This window comes from Phyllostomus hastatus, unplaced genomic scaffold (assembly GCF_019186645.2).
Source record: "Phyllostomus hastatus isolate PE091 unplaced genomic scaffold, TTU_PhHast_1.1 phas_scaffold_255, whole genome shotgun sequence".
Lineage (NCBI taxonomy): Eukaryota > Metazoa > Chordata > Mammalia > Chiroptera > Phyllostomidae > Phyllostomus > Phyllostomus hastatus.
Window position 1 is genome coordinate 638,945 of NW_025334019.1, and position 18,973 is coordinate 657,917.

The following is an 18,973-nucleotide window of genomic DNA, read 5'->3' on the forward strand; positions in this document are numbered from 1 at the left end:
TAAGATACAATTACAGAGTGGCAACAATCAAAAACTTGGGTCTACCAGGGCCTGGTAGCAAGAAAACAAAAACAAAACTTTGACAACACACACAGTCTGTGAGTGTGCAGGGTAACAGCAATTCCACCTCTAGGAATTGGTCCTACAGACACATGTACACACGTGTGAAATGCAGAATGTGTTAAGTACTTTGAAAAACAAGAAAATATTCATAAATTTCTATAGTCACAGAATTTATATGTAAGGATACGTGAAAACCTGATAACTCTGGTTATGTCCAGAGAGGGACGGTGGGGAAAACTGGAACACAGAGATTGGAGAAAAATACTTATTTTGTGTACCTTTTTGTTCCTCTTAAAATTTATACTATGCATACATACAACCTATTTTTAAAAGTTATTAACTTATCCAAAAGACTGATAAATTACTAAAACTACTGATGCAAATTTAACTTGCTATAGCTGAGGTAGGGAATCCAGATTATGGGAAGCAAATGTCCTGTTTGATCACTCTTTGGTGGTATTTAACATGGAATATTGCATTCAGTTTTTAGCATGGCATTTGTTTTGAGACAGCCTCAAAAGAGAATCCTCCCAAATGATAGAGATCAAGATAATAAAAAGCCTAGAAATTTAATGATACTAGGAAAATCGATGGTGGGAGAGGGGACTGAAGAGGTTTGGTGGGGAGGAGGAAGGTACTCCGCATAGAGTTTGCTGTCATAGGATTTGACCTTGCCATCTTTTGGTATTTAAGAACAGGAATATTAGAAATTTCTAATTCTTCCAATTAAAGCCACTCAAAAGGAGAAGGGGGCAAAAACTCTGATTAACCAAGCAATTGGATCTAGGGGGTAAATATGAAAGCTGAGAACGAGCCACCAGGAAGAGAACCTGTGCAGTCTCCTAAAGCAAGCTAAGGGAACAGAGGAACCTGGCCTAGAAGCCCCATAGCACATAAAAGCTTCTTATCAACCAATAAGGATATCTCCGCCTCCGTCGAGGCCGCAGATAGTTGCTCTGGAGAAATTTCCACCCGATCCTTCCTCTTATCAGAACGTCGCAGGATGATGACAGAATGAATGTGAACAATTCTGACGGTGTCAACCTAAAGGAAAATCCTCAGAGATGTTTACTTCAGTCTCTCTCCAGTAATATCTATCCCTGCGTTTACAGAATTGTATTGTATTACATCATAAGGTTAAAGATTCCATCTGAGAAAACTGACATTTTTCTCACAAATAATGGAATGTTTCAAATAAAAGATATTGAACCTCAACATATACATTTCAGGAAAAAAACCAAAGCTAATATTTAGATCAAGGAAGGACTTTTTGAATGATCAATTAATAATCATTTGACTGTCACACAAAAGAATACAAGTCAAAATGCTAACACTTTGGTTGAGCAGCAAGTATCACACCTGAAACTACACTAAAATAATGTGGTAAATTAATGCTATAGAAGCTCAGAGGGAAGGAGTCACTTAAATTAGAACAAGTATCTCCACAGAAGAGGCAGACAAGTGTATGTATTTCCTGACTGTTGTGTGTGCAGATAGAATTTCTGTAAATGCTAAATGGAGGCTAGTAATGTTTGAGAGACAAGGTGGCCACCTGATTTAAATATTACTATAAAACTTTAGATGGAATGGCAGACAGTAAGGCTAAGGAAAAAGGATAAAGTATTGATAAAAATATATAGGATGTCAAATGCCAAGCCATGATCTGCAGGATGAACTGGACAGAGGAAAATTATTTCAGATAGCCTGGATATGAAGTAATGACAAAGGACCAGACTAACTGGATGGCAGAAATGGAAGAGACAGAATTCAGATTCATTAAGGAAGAATCCACAAGATTTGGTAGCTTATGGACCATGGGTGATGGAGGACAGGAAATTGTCAAGGATGACTCTTCAAGAGTGAAATGGTGAAACACGGCAGGCAGATCTAAGTTTAGCAAGGATCAGGAAGGAAGATGAGCGTGCTTTCAGATGAGCTGATCTGGAATGAGAGGATGTAAATAAAAACAAGGAACATGTGGAGGGGCAGGCAGAGGTCCAGGCCTAAATCAAGGGGTGGGTGCCCATGTTTTGGATGGGGTACAATAAAAGGAGCCAGGAGGGAAGACACAGGAGTCAAAATCAGAACAATGAAATGGTCCAAACGTTACCGGGGGGTGGGGGGGGGGATATGGGAGAGGATGGGTGTGGCATTGCCAGATGTTACAGGGACGTGGGTAAGACCTGAAAGGAGACTTTTAGAGTAAGCTATAGTCCTACTACAGTGCAATACAGCAGCCATTACACACATACGGCTATTGAGCCTGAAATGTGGTCCCCTTTCATGCCTTTTCTACCTGGTAAACTCTTTCACAGCCTTTAAATTCCCTTTGATGAGCCATTAAATGCTCATTCTATAGAGAATTAATCATTCTCCCCACCATATGACATTATTAAATAATACCAATACACACCTTTGCTAGAGCTTATACCACGCTGGGTTCTCTTTGTTGACATAATTATTTCCTCCTCTACTAGAATGCAAGATCCTAAGAGCAGGGAACATGTTTTAGTTATGTTTGTACCCCAGTGACTATACACTGTCTGGGAGGTATGGAGTACACAATATAGAAAATGGGGATTCAGAAAATGGCGGCCAAGCCCTGCCTGGTGTAGCTCAGTGGATTGAGTGTGGGCTGTGAATCAAAGGGTCACCAGTTCGATTCCTAGTCAGGACACATGCCTGGGTTGCAGGCCAGGTCCCCAGTGGGGGCCGTGTGAGAGGCAACCACACATTGATGTTTCTCTCCCTCTCTTTCTCCCTCCCTTCCCCTCTCTCTAAAAAGTAAATAAATAAAATATTTAAAAAAAAAGAAGACAACAGGCAAGCTAAGCCCACTTGCCTGTGCCCCCGGCATGGATTTTCAGCTAATCTTCCCACAAGTGAACTGAACATGATATGAATTTTTGAAGCCAAGGAGTACAGAGGATGCTTTGCACAATCTGGTAAGAGATTTTATAAGTTGAGGGGAAAATACCCTGTGTGAGGTACCTGCAGCAGAGGAGAGAACAGACAGAAAACACAGCTTAATGGCTCCCTCCCCTCCCAGAGCACGGCCCTGGTCCCACAGAAGGAAACCAACCATAATTGAGAGAGACTTGGAAGGATATACAAAGTCTGGGAGACTCAGGCTACACTCACATGGTGAGCAGCATCTCCATAGCTGCAGTGCCAACTGGGAGAGCTCCAGAGAGAAACTGTATCTCTTAAAACCGTCTGAAACACTGGCAGGCTGCAGCCAGCCCTGACCAAGAGAGACTCTGCACCTTTGGGGAAATGGAGCGCGTGGAGAACTGGCCCAAGGCTCACTGCTGCAGTGTGGGGGCCACATAGAAACTTTTAAAAGGAGCCAAGGCAAGACCTGGCAAGGACCCTGTGCTCACACAAGTGCACACAGCAACTCTAACCAACAAAGAAACCAGAATGAAAGCACAGTTTGGTCCCACTGAGTCCAATTTCACAGGAAAGTGTCACACTAAAGGGACTGTGGGACCCAACACAGCACAGTTGGTGAGCAGGGGGCTGTGAAGAGTGGAGAGTTTGGGCCTGAATCTCTTGGAAGAGTGGCAGGCTGGGGACTGGACAGCCAGGAGCTGAATGCCTGAGATTCATTGGAGCCAGGCAGGTCCCTCACAGGCAGGTATGCCCAACACCTACCTGTGGGATTGTAGGCTCTGCAGATCAGTGAGACCAGCTTAGGAGCCCCCTATTCAGCCATACCCACAGGGGAAAGGAAAAGCTCTGAAAGGGCCCTTTCTGAACTTCTATCAGACACTACGAGCTATGTTGGTTCCTCGGGCCCTGGTCCACTGAAACCAACAGAGCAGAGGGATTAGGGACAGGCGCAACAAGTGGGGTTTAGGGCCCCACCTAGGCTCAGCTCTTATACAGAGTTGCCCTTTTTACACAGATTGGCCCCTCACAGGAAACGGACAGCTAATTCATGAGAAACTACACATTATTGGAAAATAATGTGGGATAAACCAAGACCTGTGGCAGGGAAACACTCCCACCATCTTCCCTAAAGACTGAACAGTGTCCCCCAGGGGTGACCCAGGGATTCCACCCTCACGATTGCACCAGAGGCCCCCTCTGGAGGCAGGTGGAGGCAGTACTGGCAGTGCTTCCAGACATTAGATGAACCACTCCTGGGCCTTCTGCTGATGGAAAGCCAGAAGGGCAGAACAGTGGGAACCAGCCAAGCCTGAAGGAGGCAGCAATAGATGGGGCATCACTGGTAGTCTCAAACAGGCTGCCTAGGGCTAGACTTGGACACCATCTGACATTACCAGGGGCAGATCCAGAAAGAGAAGACAGTGGGAAACACTGGACTCTGCTGAGATGAAGTCTTCTTCATTATTTGTGTTATTTTTCTCTCCTGCATAGCTTATTAACATTTTTTTCTTCAACTTTGTTCCTATTATTTCACTATTTTTAAAATTTTAGTTTATTTCAAATCTCATATTTTGTTCCTCCCTTCTCTTACTCTATTTTGCCTTCTTTCTTCTTCTTTTTGTTTTACATTTTATTTTTCCCTCTCTACAACTTGTTTCTATTCCGCACTCTTAACATTTCTCCTCCCTGCAGCCTCTCAAAATGATTTTTCTTGCCATTAGTCATCTCACATTCTTTTTCTCTTTCTTATAATACCCTTATTCTCTCTCCACCTTTACTAATCTTTGCTCATTGGTTGTTAATATGGTGGCTGTTGTTGCATTTCTTCAGTTTTATTCCTAGATGTTCACTGTTTTTGTATTTCAAATCTCGAATTTTACTGTTCCCCTCTCCTACTCCATTTTGCCTTCCCCCTGCCCTTTATTTTTTAATTTTAAATTTCACTTTTACCCTTTCATAGCCTGGTTTTCATTTCTTGCTCTCATTATTTCTTCTCCCTCTATCCCCTCAAAATCACTTTTCCTTCCTCTTTTTCCTTTCTTTTTTCTTCTTATTTCCTTTCCACCAGAATTAATCTTTGCTCATTTGTCATTGATATTGCTGTGATGGATGTTTTTATTTTTGTTCCTATTTTTCCCTATTAAAAAAAATTTAAACCTCATATTATACTCTTTCCTTTTCTTACTCCATTTTGCCTTCTCTCCTCCCCCATTTTAATTTACAATGTAAATTTTATTTTCATTCTTTTTTAACCTTGTTTCTATTCTCTAATTATTTCTCCTCCCTCTACCCTCTCAAAAAAATTTTCTTTCCATTACTCATCGTGTATTTGTTTTTCCTTTCCTACAATAGTCTTAATCTCTTTCCACATTTATTAATATTTGCTCATTTATTGTTGATAGTGGGGCTGTGTGGGGGGAATACCTTTTTGGATGCAGGTTTGTTCCCTGGGCTCTGTGGTTTTGTTCTGGCAGCACCTGCACAACATGATACAAGACACGGTGGGCAAAGTGACCCTCAGTCAGCCAGCCAGAGGGAAGAATCCATCAAAGAGTGACTCAACAACAACTAAATTACAAAACCCAATTAATTACAGTAAGAGAGCCCACATTAACAGCATAAAGGGCATCGCAAGAGTATTTAGCTCAGGAGATCAAGGAGACTATACCACTGAGTCTCACAGGTCTCCTACCACAGAAGGCCACTCCATGAAGACAGGGAATGAAATAAGATCAATCTAACATTCAGAAACAAACAAAAAGTCACCTAAAATGAGGGGGAAAAGAAACAACCCCCCAATTGAAAGGAAAGGAGGAATTCCCAGAAAGAGTGCGAAGTGAAGTTGAGGCAAGCAATCTTTCAGATGTAAACTTCAAAATAATGGTTATAAGGATGCTCAAGGAGCTCAAGAGAACTACAAGGAACTCTATGAAGCTACAAGAACTTACTGGGAACTACATCAGCATGAAAAAGGGCATAGAAACCATGAATAAGAGCAAGGAGGAAATGAAGAATACCATATCTGAAATGAAGAATACACTCAAAGGGATTAAAAGCAGGTTAGATGAAGCAGAGGACTGAATCAGTGAGTTGGACAAGGTAGCAAAAAAAAAAAAAAACAACCCAGACAGAGGAACAAAACAAAAAAAGACTCAAAAAGAACAAAGATAGTTTAAGGGAGGTGCAAGACAACGAGAAACATAGTAATATTTGTATCGTAGGGTTACCAGAAGAAGAAGAAAAGGAGCAAGGGGTAGAAAACCTGCCTGAAAAAGTAATGACGTGGAGAGATTGAGCAAAAAGGAAAACAGGACTCATGGACATGGACAACAGGGTGGTGATTGCTGCGGGGAGGAAGCTATAAGGGAACTAAATGGTAATGGAAAAATATATAACAATAATTAAATTTTTAAAAAGATTTTTAAAAAAATTATTAACAGGAAACTTCCCTAACTGGGTGAGGGACGAAGTCATGCAAGTCCAGGAAGCAGAGAGGGTCCCAATCAAGAGGAACCAAAAGAGGCCCACTCCAAGACACATAATTAAAATGCCAAAATTCAATGACAAAGAGAGAATCTTAAAGGCAGCAAGGGAGGAACAGATAGTAACATGCAAGGGAGATCTGATAAGGCTAGCAGCTGACTGTTCTCAACAGAAACACTATATGCCAGAAGGGAATGGCATGAAACATTCCAAGTAATAAAAAGCAAAGGCCTGTGACCTAAACTACTCTGTCCAGCAAGGTTCTCAATTAAAATGGAAGGCTAAATAAGGAGCTTCCCAGGCAAAAAACAAAAAAAACCAAAAAAAACAAAAAAAAAAAACAAAGCTAGAAGACTTCACCTCCATCAAACCAGCAATGCAAGAGATGCTAAAGGGACTATAAGATGAAGAAAAAGAAACACAGAATGAACACAGGTACAAAGGGAAAAAATGGCAGCGAATAAATACCTATCAATAATCTTAAATATAAATAGATTAAATGCTGCAATAAAAAGACATATGGTAGCTAAATGGACAAGAAAATGTGACCCGCATTATGCTGTCTACAAGAGACGCACCTCAGAACAAAAGACCTACACAGACTGAAAGGGAAAGAAAAAGAAAAGCTGGGACAGCAATACTTGTATCAGATGAAATGGACTTCAAAACAAATGCCACAAGAAGAGACAAAGAGGGTCACTATATAATACTTAAGGGAATAGTCCAACAAGAAGAATAACTCTTGTAAACATACATGCACCCAAAACAGGAGCACCTAAATACACAAGGAAACTTTTGGAGGACTTCAAGAAAGATAGCAACAGCAACATAGTCATCATAGGGGATTTTAACACCCCACTGTCAACAATGGCCAGATCGTTCAAACAGAGTCAACAAAGATATTGTGGCACTGAAGGACACTCTGGATCAAATGGACTTGACTGATATATACAGAACTTTTCACAGCAAAGAAGCAAAATACACATTCTTTTCAAATGCACATGGAACATTTTCAAAGCTAGACCACATGGTAGGACACAAAACAAACCTCAACAAATTCAAGAAAACTGAAATCATATCAAGCATCTTTAAGGATCACAATAGCTTGAAACTAGAAACCAACCTCAAGGAAAAAATGCAAAAACATTGAAACACATGGAGACTGAATAACATGTTATTAAATAATGAATGGGTTAACAATGAGATCAAGGAAGAAATAAAAAAAATCTAGAAACAAATGAAAATGAACACACAGCAACTCAAAACCCATGGAACACAGAGAAGGCAGTCCTGAGAGGGAACTTCATAGCAATATAGGCCTAACTTGTAAACACAAGAGAACTATCTCAAACAAACAACCTAACCCTACATCTACAAAAACTAGAAGAACAAGAAACAAACCCCAGAGTGAATAGAAGGAAGGAAATAATCAAGATCAGAGAAGAATTAAATGACATAGAGACAAAAAAATTCAAAGGATCAATAAATCCAGGAGCTGGTTCTTTGAAAAGATAAACAAAATTGACAAACCTTTAACCAGACTCATAAAAAAATGAAAGTGGACCTCCAAAAAATAAAACCAGAAATGAAAGAGGATAAGTTACAACTGATACCACAGAAATACAAAGGATTTTAAGAGATTACCGTGAACATCTATATGCCAAGAAATTGGACAACCTGGGTGAAATAGCCAAATTTCAAGAAACATACAATCTCCCAAAACAGAATCAAGAAGAAGAAAGCCTGAATACACCTAAAATAACTAGTGAAATTGAAGCAGTGATCAAAAAGCTCCAGGCACTCAAAAAAAACTGGACCAGCTGGCTTCACAGAAAAATTTTACCAAACATCTAAAGAAGAACTAACTCCTATCCCTCTCAAACTACTCCAAAAAAATCCAAGAAGAGGGAGGACACCCAAACTCTTTTTACAAGGCCAGTAGTATCTTAAATCCAAAACCAGGTAAAGTCACAACAAAGAAAGAAACTACAGGCCAGTATCTTTAATGAACATCAATGGTAAAATTCTCAACAAAATATTGGCAATCTGGATCCAGCAATACATTAAGATCATCCACCATGATCAAGTGAGATTCATTCTAGGGATGCAAGGATGGCACAATATTTGCAATTCAATAAATGTAATATACCACACAAACAAAATGAAGTACAAAAATCACATGATCATATCAATAGATGGTGAAGAAGCATTTGATAAAATTCAGCATTTATTTATGATAAAAACACTCAGCAAAGTGAGAATACAGGGAGCATACCTCAACATAATAAAAGCCATATGAGAAACCTACTGCCAATATCATACTCAATGGGCAAAAGCTAAAATCTTTCTCCTTAAGATCAGGAACTAGACAAGGGTGTCTGCTTTGACCACTCTTATTCAACATAGTACTGGACATTCTAGCCACAGCAATCAGACAAGAAAGAAATAAAAGGCATTCAAATAGAAAAGAAGGAAGTAAAACTGTCATTATGTGCAGACAACATGATAGTGTACAGAGAAAACCCTAGGTCTCCACCAAAAAACTACTCAACCTAACAAGTGATATTAACACAACACAGGAATACAAAGCCAATACTCAGAAATTGAGGGCATTTTTGTGCACCGACAATGAAATATCAGAAAAAGAAACCAGGGGACATATTCCATTTACTATAGCAACAAGAAAAATAAAAGTACCTAGGAATAAACCTAACCAAGGAGGTAAAAGACCAATGCTCGGAAAACTACAGAACAATGAAGAAAGAAATTAAGGAAGACACAAATAAATGGAAGCATATATTGTCTTCGTGGATTGGAAGAATTATCATTGTTAAAATGCCCATACTACCCAAAGTAGTCTATAGATTTAATGCAATTTCCTTTTAAACTCCCATGGCATATTTCACAGATCTAAAACAAACAGTTCAAAAATTTACAAGCAATGGAAAAAACCCTTAATAGCCTCAGAAGTCTTGAGAAAGAACAACCAAGAAGGAGAATCACAATACCTGATATCAAACTATACTACAATGTCACTGTAATCAAAACAATCTGGTACTGGAGTAAGACCAGACCCACAGATCAATGGAACAGAATAGAAATCCCCAAAATAAACCCATGTCCCAATGGTCAATTAATGTTTGACGAAGTGGGCATGAATATACAATGGAGTAAAAATAGCCTCTTCAATAACAGGTGTTGGGAACATCTTGGATATTGCTGGTAAAATTTTTTTATCTGATATATCTCCCAGGCAAGGGAAACAAAAGAAAAAATAAACAAATGGGAGTACATCAAACTAAAATGTTTTTGCACAGCAAAGGAAATTATCAACAAAGTAAAAATACAATCCACAGAATGGGAGAACATATTCGCCAATACATCTGATAAGGGGTTAATACCCAAAATTTATAAAGTACTTACCAAACTCAACACCAAAAAAACCCCCAAATAACTCAATTGAAAAATGCACAAAGGACCTGAACAGACAAGACACTTCTTCAAGGAAGACATACAGATGGTCCACAGACATATAAAAAGATGTTCAATGTCACTAATCATCAGAGAAATGCCAATTAAAACCACAGTGAGATATCACTTCACACTGGTCAGAATGACTACCATTAATAAATCAACAAACAAGTGCTAGAGAGGATGTGGAGAAAAGAGAACCCTCGTGCACGGTAGGTAGGAATGCAGACTGGTGCAGCCACTGTGGAAAACAATACGGAGTTTTCTCAAAAAACAAAAAATGGAACTGCCTTATGACCTGGGGATGCCACTGCTGGGATTATACCCTAAGAATCCTGAATTACCAATTCAAAAGAACCTATGCACCCCAGTGTTCATAGCAGCACTACTGGTCCTCTGCCAATTTTTTAATTGGATTGTTTTAAGTTGTATGACTACTTTATATATTTTTGATATTAACCCCTTGTCAGAGTTTTTCTTTGCAAGTATCTTTTCCCATTTGGTTGGTGGTCTTTTATGTTTTGTTGGCAGTTCCAGCCAAGTGCTGGAAACTGCCGAAGTGCCCATCAGTAGATGAGTGGATTAAAGAAAAAAACAAACTATGGTACATTTACACAATGGAATATTACCCAGCAGAAAGAAAGAAAGAATTCCTACCTTTTGACACAGCATGGTTGGAAATGGATAATATTTTGTAAGTGAAATAAGCCAGTTGGTGAAAGACAAATAACATATGATCTCACTTATAAGAGGAATTTAATGAATAAAATAAACAAATGAGCAAAACACAACCAGAGCCATGGAAACATGGAACAGACTGACAGTGACCAGAGGGGAGGGGTGAGGGGGCTAATAGTGGAAAGAAGGGGAAGGGGCTGGTCAAAGAACATGTGTGAATGACCCATGAACATGGACAACAGTGTGGGGACTGACTGTGGGAGCAGGGTGTAGGCTGGGTGGAATAGGGCAAAGGAGGACATATTGGGACAACTATAATAGAATAACAATATTTTTTTAAAAAGGAAGAAAATGGAATACTACTCAGCCATAAAAAGTAAGAAAATTTTAGTCTTTGCAACAGCACAGATGGACCTGGCGAACATTATGCTAAGTGAAATAAGGCAGTTAGAGAAAGACAAATACTATATGATTTCACTCACATGTGGAATAAAATGAACAAACTGAACTCACAAGGAAAATAGAGGTAGACTCAAAGATGGAGAGCACATAACAGCTAGTGGGGGGCAGGGTAGGGAGTAGAGAGACCAAGCAAAAAGGAAAAAGGACTCATGGATATGGACAACAGTGTGGTGGTTGCAGGGGTGAGGGGATGTAAGGGGATTAAATGGTAATGGAAAAGAATACAGTAAAAATTTTTAGGAAGAAATTCAAAAGCAGATACAGAAAGAGAACTGACCTTCCAAGGTGCAACAAGACAAGGCTGAATTTTTAGTGTTTTCATTTGTGTTTCCCTAATAGCTAGTGAAGTTGAGCACCTTTTCCTGTATTTGTTGTAAATTTGTGTGTCTTCTTGAGAGAAGTGTCTGTTCAGGTCCTCTGCCAATTTTTAAATTGTATTGTTTTAAGTTGTATGAGTACTTTATATATTTTGGACATTAACCCCTTGTCAGAGTTTTTCTTTGCAAGTATCTTCTCCCATTTGGTTGGTTGTCTTTTATGTTTTGTTGGCAGTTTCTTTTGCTGTGCAGAAGCTTTTTAGTTTGATATAGTTTTATTCATTTATTTTTGCTTTTATATCCCTTACCTTTAGGGTCAAATTTATAAAATCCCCTCTAAGACCAAGGTCCTTAAGTTTAGTACCTGTGTTTTCTTCCATGTAATTTATTGTTTCTGGTTTCATAAGTGATCCATTTTGAGTGAATTTTTGTATATGGGGACAAACAGTAGTCTAGTTTAATTATTTTGCATGTGGCTTTCCAATTTTCCCAGCATCATTTATTGAAGAGGCTTTCTATTCTCCATTGTACCATCTCACACCTGTTAGAATGGTTGTTATCAACAAGACAAGTAATAGCAAGTGTTGGAGAGGTTGTGGAGAAAAAAAGAAATCATCATTCAATGCTGCTGGGAATAGAAACAGGTACAGCCACTATGGAAACCAGTATGGAGGTTACTAAAAAAATTAAGAATAGTTATCATATGAACTAGCAACCCCTCATCTCTCTATCTACCCAAAAATTTTGAAAACATTTATTTGCAGCCATATGCACCCCTATGTTCATTACAGCATTATTCACAGTGGCCAAGACATGGAAACAACCAAAGTGTCCCTATATAGATGATTGGACAAAGAAGGTGTGGTATGTATATATACAATGAAATACTACTCAGCCATAAGAAAAGATAAAATACTGCAATTTGCAACAACATGGATGGATCTTAAGAATATCTTGCCAAATAAAATAAGTCAGACAAAAAAAGTCAAGAACCATATGATTTCATTCATATGTGGGATATAAAACTAAAAGCAACAAATGAACAAACAAAAAGACAACAACAAAATTTATAGACATGGAAAATAGTATGGTGGTTACCAGAGAGAAGGTGAGTAAGGGAGAGTAAAGGGTAAAGGAGAGAAATATATGATGATGAAAGAAGATTTGACTTTGGGTGGTAAGCACACAATGCAATATACAAGTGATATAGTATAGAATTGTACACTTGGAACCTATATAACTGTATTAACCAATGTCACCCCAATAAATTTAATTTTAAAAAAGAGGGAAAAAAACCTGACTTTTCAACAGAAACAAAGCCTAAAGAGAAGGGGGTAATATGTTAAAATACAAAAAGAAAAGATCTGGGAACTGATAATTCTATATTCAAAGAATACAAACTTCAGGAATGAAGGCAAAATAAAGACATTTTCAGACGCAAAAAAAATTAAGAGAATTCATTATCAGCACAGAAATCCTAAAGGGAGTTCTTCAGGCAGAAGGAAAGTCTCAGCTATGAAGGAAGGAATGAAGAACACCATAAAGGGTAAAATATGTATGTAAATATAAATGAATAATAATTGTACAAAACAGTAATAACAATGTCATGTGGGGTGTGAAATATCCACAGAATTAAAATGTGTGACAATAATAATCCCAAAGGTGAGAGGCTATAAATGAAAGTGTTCTTAGGTTCTAGTATTATCAGAAAATGGTAAATATAGTCATTTTTATTAGACTAAAAAATCAAGGATGTATATTATAATATGTAGGATGACCACTAAAGTGAAGTAAAAGAATGTTATAACTAATTAATGGAGGATAAAAGTGGAACAATAAAACATAGCTGATAAATTCAAAAGAAGGCAAGAACAGAGAGACAAACATAAAACAAGTGAGTCAATAATAGAAAAATACAAAAAAATAAATTTAAAAAAGAAGTGGGTCAAATAGAAAGCAAAAAGATGGCAGCAATATCTCACATATATCAACAATTACAATAACAATAAATGTAATTGGACTAAATAAGCCAATTAAAAAGATTACCAGCCTATAGCTGCAACAGACACTGTGGTTAGAGACATCTGTCTTCAAATCCTTTTTCTGATACTTACTGTGTGACTTTAGGCATGCTACTTAACATCTGTGAGCTTTGCACTCTTTATCTGTAAAACCAGCATAATGACAGCCAGCAACCTAAGAGTGTCTGGGAGAGCTGGATTTGGGTAATGTATGTAAAACACTCATCTGTAAAATGGGTACCACAATAGGACCAACCTCACTGGGTCATTGGGAGAGTTAATTTAAGAAAAGCACCTTTACAAGTGTTTGACACATGGCAGGTAGCCAATAAATATTGGTCATTCTGACTGTTGTTGTTAATACCCCATAGATGCTAGTTAGTATAAATGATTCCAAGCTCTTGAACATCATCCTCAGCTGCCTACTGGACATCCAAGTTTAGCTAGACACAGGCATCTTAAACTAACATGTTCAAAACTGAACCTTTTCTCTTCTTCAAACCCTTCAACATTCCTCCTGCTACAGTAGTTCCAAAGCCTGGTTGCAACTTGGAATCACCCAGTTATCTTTACAAAATCCTGATGTTGATTTAGTTGGTCTGGAATGACACCTGGATGGTAGAATATGAAAAGTTACCCAGGTGAATCTAATGTGCAGCCAAGTTTGGGAACCACTGCCTGCCATTCAGAACCATTAACCTAAGTTACTTTCATATTTCTTTCCAACATGCCATCCCAACTACTGCTACCTTATTTGAGATACTCATCACCTCGTTCCTTGACTACTGTGCTAGCCTCTCCACTGGTCTTCTTGCCTCGAATCTCTCTGGCCTCCAGTCCTTTCTTCCATGCCAGGGAGTGCAAACTTTTGGAAAGGGCCAGATGGTAAATATTTTTAGTTTTGTGGGCCATGCAATCTCTCTTGCAGTTACTCAGCTCTGCCACTATAGCACAAAGGCAGCTGCAATACATAAACAAATGAACATGGCCAGATTTGGCCCGAAGGAGGCCAGGGCAGGTCACTCTTTGCCTACCCTTGATCTATACACAGGAGCAAAAGGAAGTGGGCTTTAGTGTCTTAATTTCAAGACTGAAAAGGTGTAGGGCCCTATCTAGCCAAGGTGGAATATCTTACTTCTTACGTAACTATGACCAGAAGAGTCTTCCTCAGGCCCTTCAGTTACCCGTGGCTTGCAGGGACATCTGTCAGTCCTTTGTGGCCTTTATTTTCATACACTCGTTATATTTTATTTTTCATCTATTCCTGGGCTGGTCTTGCCATCCTCTCCTGAAATTCTTTTGCTCATTTCTCTTAGGCACTAAACCTTCTCTGACTAGAGAGAGTATTCACCCTTGGCATCAACTCCTACTAAAATGCAGTTCCAATCTTAATGACATAATTTTATTTTTTTCAAGAGTCTATTCCCTTATCTTGAATTCTATGTCAATTTGTGTCATCCAAATAGATACTAAACTTCATGAGTTCAGCGACCTTACCTTTTTAGTTAGTGTTGGCATGGCATATCCTAAAGTCACACAGCAAGTATCAGAAAAAGGATCTAAAGACAGATCTCTCAGTCCTGGCTGGCATAGCTCGGTGGATTGAGCGCGGGCTGCGAACCAAAGTGTCGCAGGTTCGATTCCTAGTCAGGGCACATGCCTGGGTTGCAGGCCACGGCCCCCAGCAACCGCACATTGATGTTTCTCTCTCTCTCTCTTTCTCCCTCCCTTCCCTCTCTAAAAATAAATAAAATCTAAAAATATTTAAAGACAGATCTCTCTAACCTCAATGTCTGTTGCAGGGAAAGCCACAAGGGAGGTGATGTTGCCTAGGAAGACATTCTGGAAACACACGGAGGCCAAGGCAGAAACTTGGAGAATATTCAATGCACAGGCAGGGAAGGAAGAGTCCAAAAAGGATGGGAGCAAGGGGGAGGAATAGAATAGAGAGACACAGCAAAAACAACAAGCAAACAAAACCTCATGAGAGTTCTGAGTTCCAAGTTAAAAGATTAAAAGAAGCACCAAGAAATAACCCACTGATATAGCAATGAGGACATGGCTGGAGAGGTAGAATTAGAAACCAGATTTTGGTGGATCTGAATGAAGAAGATAAATAAGTTATGATTGTTGCCTATTCTTTTAAGAGGTCTGGCTATTGCCCTGGCTGGTATGGCTCACTTGGTTGGGCATCATCCCACAAACTGAAACGTCACTGGTCAATTCCCAGTCAGGGCACATGCCTAGGTTGCAGGTTCAGTCACTGGTTGGGGCAAATATGGAAGGCAACTGATTGATGTTTCTCACTCACATCAATGTTTCTCTCCCTCTCTTTCTCTCTACCTTCCCCTCTCTCTAAATAAAAATAAAGTTAACCCTGGCTGGCGTAGCTCAGTGGATTGAGCGTGGGCTGGGAACCAAAGTGTCCCAGGTTCGATCCCCAGCCAGGGTACATGTCTGGGTTGCAGGCTATAACCCCCAGCAACCGCACATTGATGTTTCCCTCTCTCTCTCCCTCTCTCTCTCCCTCTCTCCCTCTCTCCCTCTCTCTCCCTCTCTCCCTCTCTCTCTCTCTCTCTCTCTCTCTCTCTCTCTCTCTCTCTCTCCCTCCCTTCCCTCTCTAAAAATAAATAAATAAAATATTAAAAAAAATAAAGTTAAAAAAATAAGAGGTCTGGCTATTAAAGGAAGATGTAAGAATAGTGACTACAGGAAGATACAAAATTAAAAAGTTATTTTTCTTTCCTTTCTGAAAATGAATGTAATTTAACCACATTTGTATCATATGAGAAAAGAGCCAGGTCTTGGCCGGGTAGCTCAGTTGGTTAGAGCATTGTCCAAATACCCCAAGGTTGCAGGTTCAATCCCTGTCAGGGCACATACAAGAATCAACCAGTGAATACATAAACAGTGGAACAGCGAATGATGTTTCTCTGTTTCTCTCTCTCTCTCTTCCCCCACCCTTTCATCTCTCTCTAAAATCAATAATTATTTTAAAAAGAACCAGATAACAGGAAAAGGTTGAAGACTCAGAAGAAAACAGAAGAAAGACAGGATATTTTATAATTACGGTCTTTGAAGAGGCTGCAGCTCTAATAGGAAGCGACTAGTGACTTCTTTCCTTCATGTGGAAAGAAAGGAGGCAAAGTGATTGACAGGATGAAGTTTGTATACAGGGGTAATAAGTAGATGAATATGTTGCCCTATAGCTTGTATCACTTCCATTATCTGCTTGGCAGGAGGAGAGGACATAACTTATTTTTATCATCTTTTACAAAAGCATTGGTCTGCACCATACTGGAAAAACAATTAACTGGTCCTATACAACAACTAGGTTGAGAAGCATTACACTAGACTATAAAGGCGAGAACATTCCAGAAAAGAGGATGTCAAGGTAGACTAAGAACTATGAGCTTTGGACAGTCTGCCTATAAGGAGAGAAGGGTTGCCCAGTAGACCCTGGGACTCAGTATAAAAAGATAACAATGGCATGAACCAGCCAGAAAACAGACAGATGTTGGCAAGGAGGAGAGCAGACCGTGATTATTCATCTTGATCAAGTAGTAGTAATTTGCTACAAAGAACAGGAAATTAGGTACTATTCCTAGTGACTAGACTTTACTAAGGAGAACACCCCACCCAGCCACAATGTGGCCCTACACAGAATGGATTGATCCCTGGCTGAATTCATCAAACAGAGCACAGAAATCCCTCCCCGAATGCAATTTTCCATCATGCAAAATTCTAGCACACATACCTTTTCAGCAACTGGGCGCATTTCAGTTCCAGCATACGTAAATTTAGAGTCACTCCTTTTGGAGACAAATTAGAAAAAAAAGGGAACAATAAAACCTTAGCAGAGACAAACAAAGAGAAGGGACAGTAAACTGAAGCTAAACCTGTGCCCATACATTCATTAGTAGCAGTCTGGGACACCCATACATGGCTGAGTGCATAAAGCTTTCATGGGCAAAGCTAAACTCCTATACTCCTTGGTATTAAAGAGGTGGGTTTGAGAGTGCACATCCTGCCATTCTTCAAAGTTAGAATTAAAATAACCCAAAGTTTTCACCACCTCAAGCATCCAAGCTACTGGGGATCTCTGAGATCATTATAGGGCTCACAATGGGGAGGCAGAAAGCCATGGAGATGGAAGAGCCAATTTAGATGGAGGAATAGATCAATAGGGGGAAGTGTCTGTTAATATGCATATTATCTGCCACAAAAGATTACCAGTTTCTCATTGCCATTTTAGGAAAAGAGAACATAAAACATATCAAGCAAGAAAATGGAAAGTAACAGCACCATATCAGTCAACAAAATTCTATCTGTAAGAGCTTTCACAGATTCACTCAATCTTGTTTCCCTCAACTACATTTTTCACATAAGATGATACATATCTCAACTAAAAATCCTCCTACCAGGAAGTAGGATGGGAACCAACCTTCAGGGTTGGGACTTTACTCAAAGCGTCCATTGAGGGAGCTCTGGACTGATAATGGTAACTTAAAATATAATCCATAAAAAAATGCAACCCATACACAATATTGCTGAGCTTGTCATAATCCTGAGTTAATAATGACATATAGACCAAAAAACATGAGTAAACAAACATTGTCTTACCTTGGGTCATCATTCAACTAAAGTGGGAAAGAGGAGAAAACATTATTTATCATATTACACTTATTTGATATAATGGATGCACATTATATGAAAATTAAGTCATATGGGCCTGTACGAGGGCATGAAAAACTGGATAATTTTTAATTCGGATTGTAAACAACTAAGGTCTATTTCCTCATCCTCTCTCGCCCTTCTGCAACACCTAACGCTGCGGAAACTTACGCGTCTTTGAAACCCTCTCCTGTCAGGTTGATACAATTAAAATGTGTCCTAGAGGGAAGACAGGAGGTGAGGTAACGGACCCTAATAGTGGTCAATAGTTTCTTAATACACTGATGTCCTATTATACCATAATGCCTTTCTGCCCTGACCTGCGGTTTTGGTCAGTGGGGCGATAGCTCCAGATTTAAAGAAGAGGCCGGAGATTAATACAAAAGAAAGCCCTCCTCCATCCTCAGACTTATGCAGAATGCTTGGGGAGACATGAGGCTAAACAAGCGTCAAGCAACCACATATCAGCCCCTTGCGATAAGGCCATCCAAAGGATCTGTCAAAGGATCTAACTCAGGATCTAAGCCTATAGCCTCCGCAGCCCTAGGCGCTAACATCGACTCCAAGGACACGCTGGACTGCTCATCAGGGTTCCAGCTAGGCTAACTGACCTACTCACCTCCCCTATACACAGTCCCATCACTTCCTCCTTCTCTGTGCTCAGAGCGTGGTTGAGACAAACTAGGAAAGCATCCGACTCAAGATGAACTGCCTGCACCGCCTGCACCACCTGCACCGCCATCTTGGTCCGACGCTGCTCACGTCCGCCTCAAGCCTTCACAGGCCTGAACAACCCGGAGCTCCAGCAAGCGGGTTCCGCGGAGGCGGGACTTGGGGGGCGCGGGCGGGGCGGGAGCCAGGCTGGAGCGTGGAGGCGGAGCTTGGGAGCGGGGGCGGGGCGGCCCGGCG

The 18,973-nt window shown here is 39.8% G+C and overlaps 1 protein-coding gene across 1 annotated transcript in view; it reads right to left on the reverse strand.

Annotated features, from left to right (window-relative positions):
- BRCC3 (BRCA1/BRCA2-containing complex subunit 3) overlaps window positions 1–18,871 on the reverse strand; it is a 57,787-nt gene extending 38,916 nt beyond the window's left edge. Inside the window, exons 1-4 of the mRNA XM_045817391.1 lie at window positions 18,684–18,871; window positions 18,014–18,030; window positions 17,148–17,202; window positions 988–1,107 (exon numbers count right to left, since the gene is read on the reverse strand). Coding sequence (XP_045673347.1) covers window positions 988–1,107; window positions 17,148–17,202; window positions 18,014–18,030; window positions 18,684–18,806 — 315 coding nt within the window. The 5' untranslated portion in view covers window positions 18,807–18,871. The remainder of the gene's footprint in view (window positions 1–987; window positions 1,108–17,147; window positions 17,203–18,013; window positions 18,031–18,683) is intronic.
- Window positions 18,872–18,973: the final 102 nt, after the last annotated feature.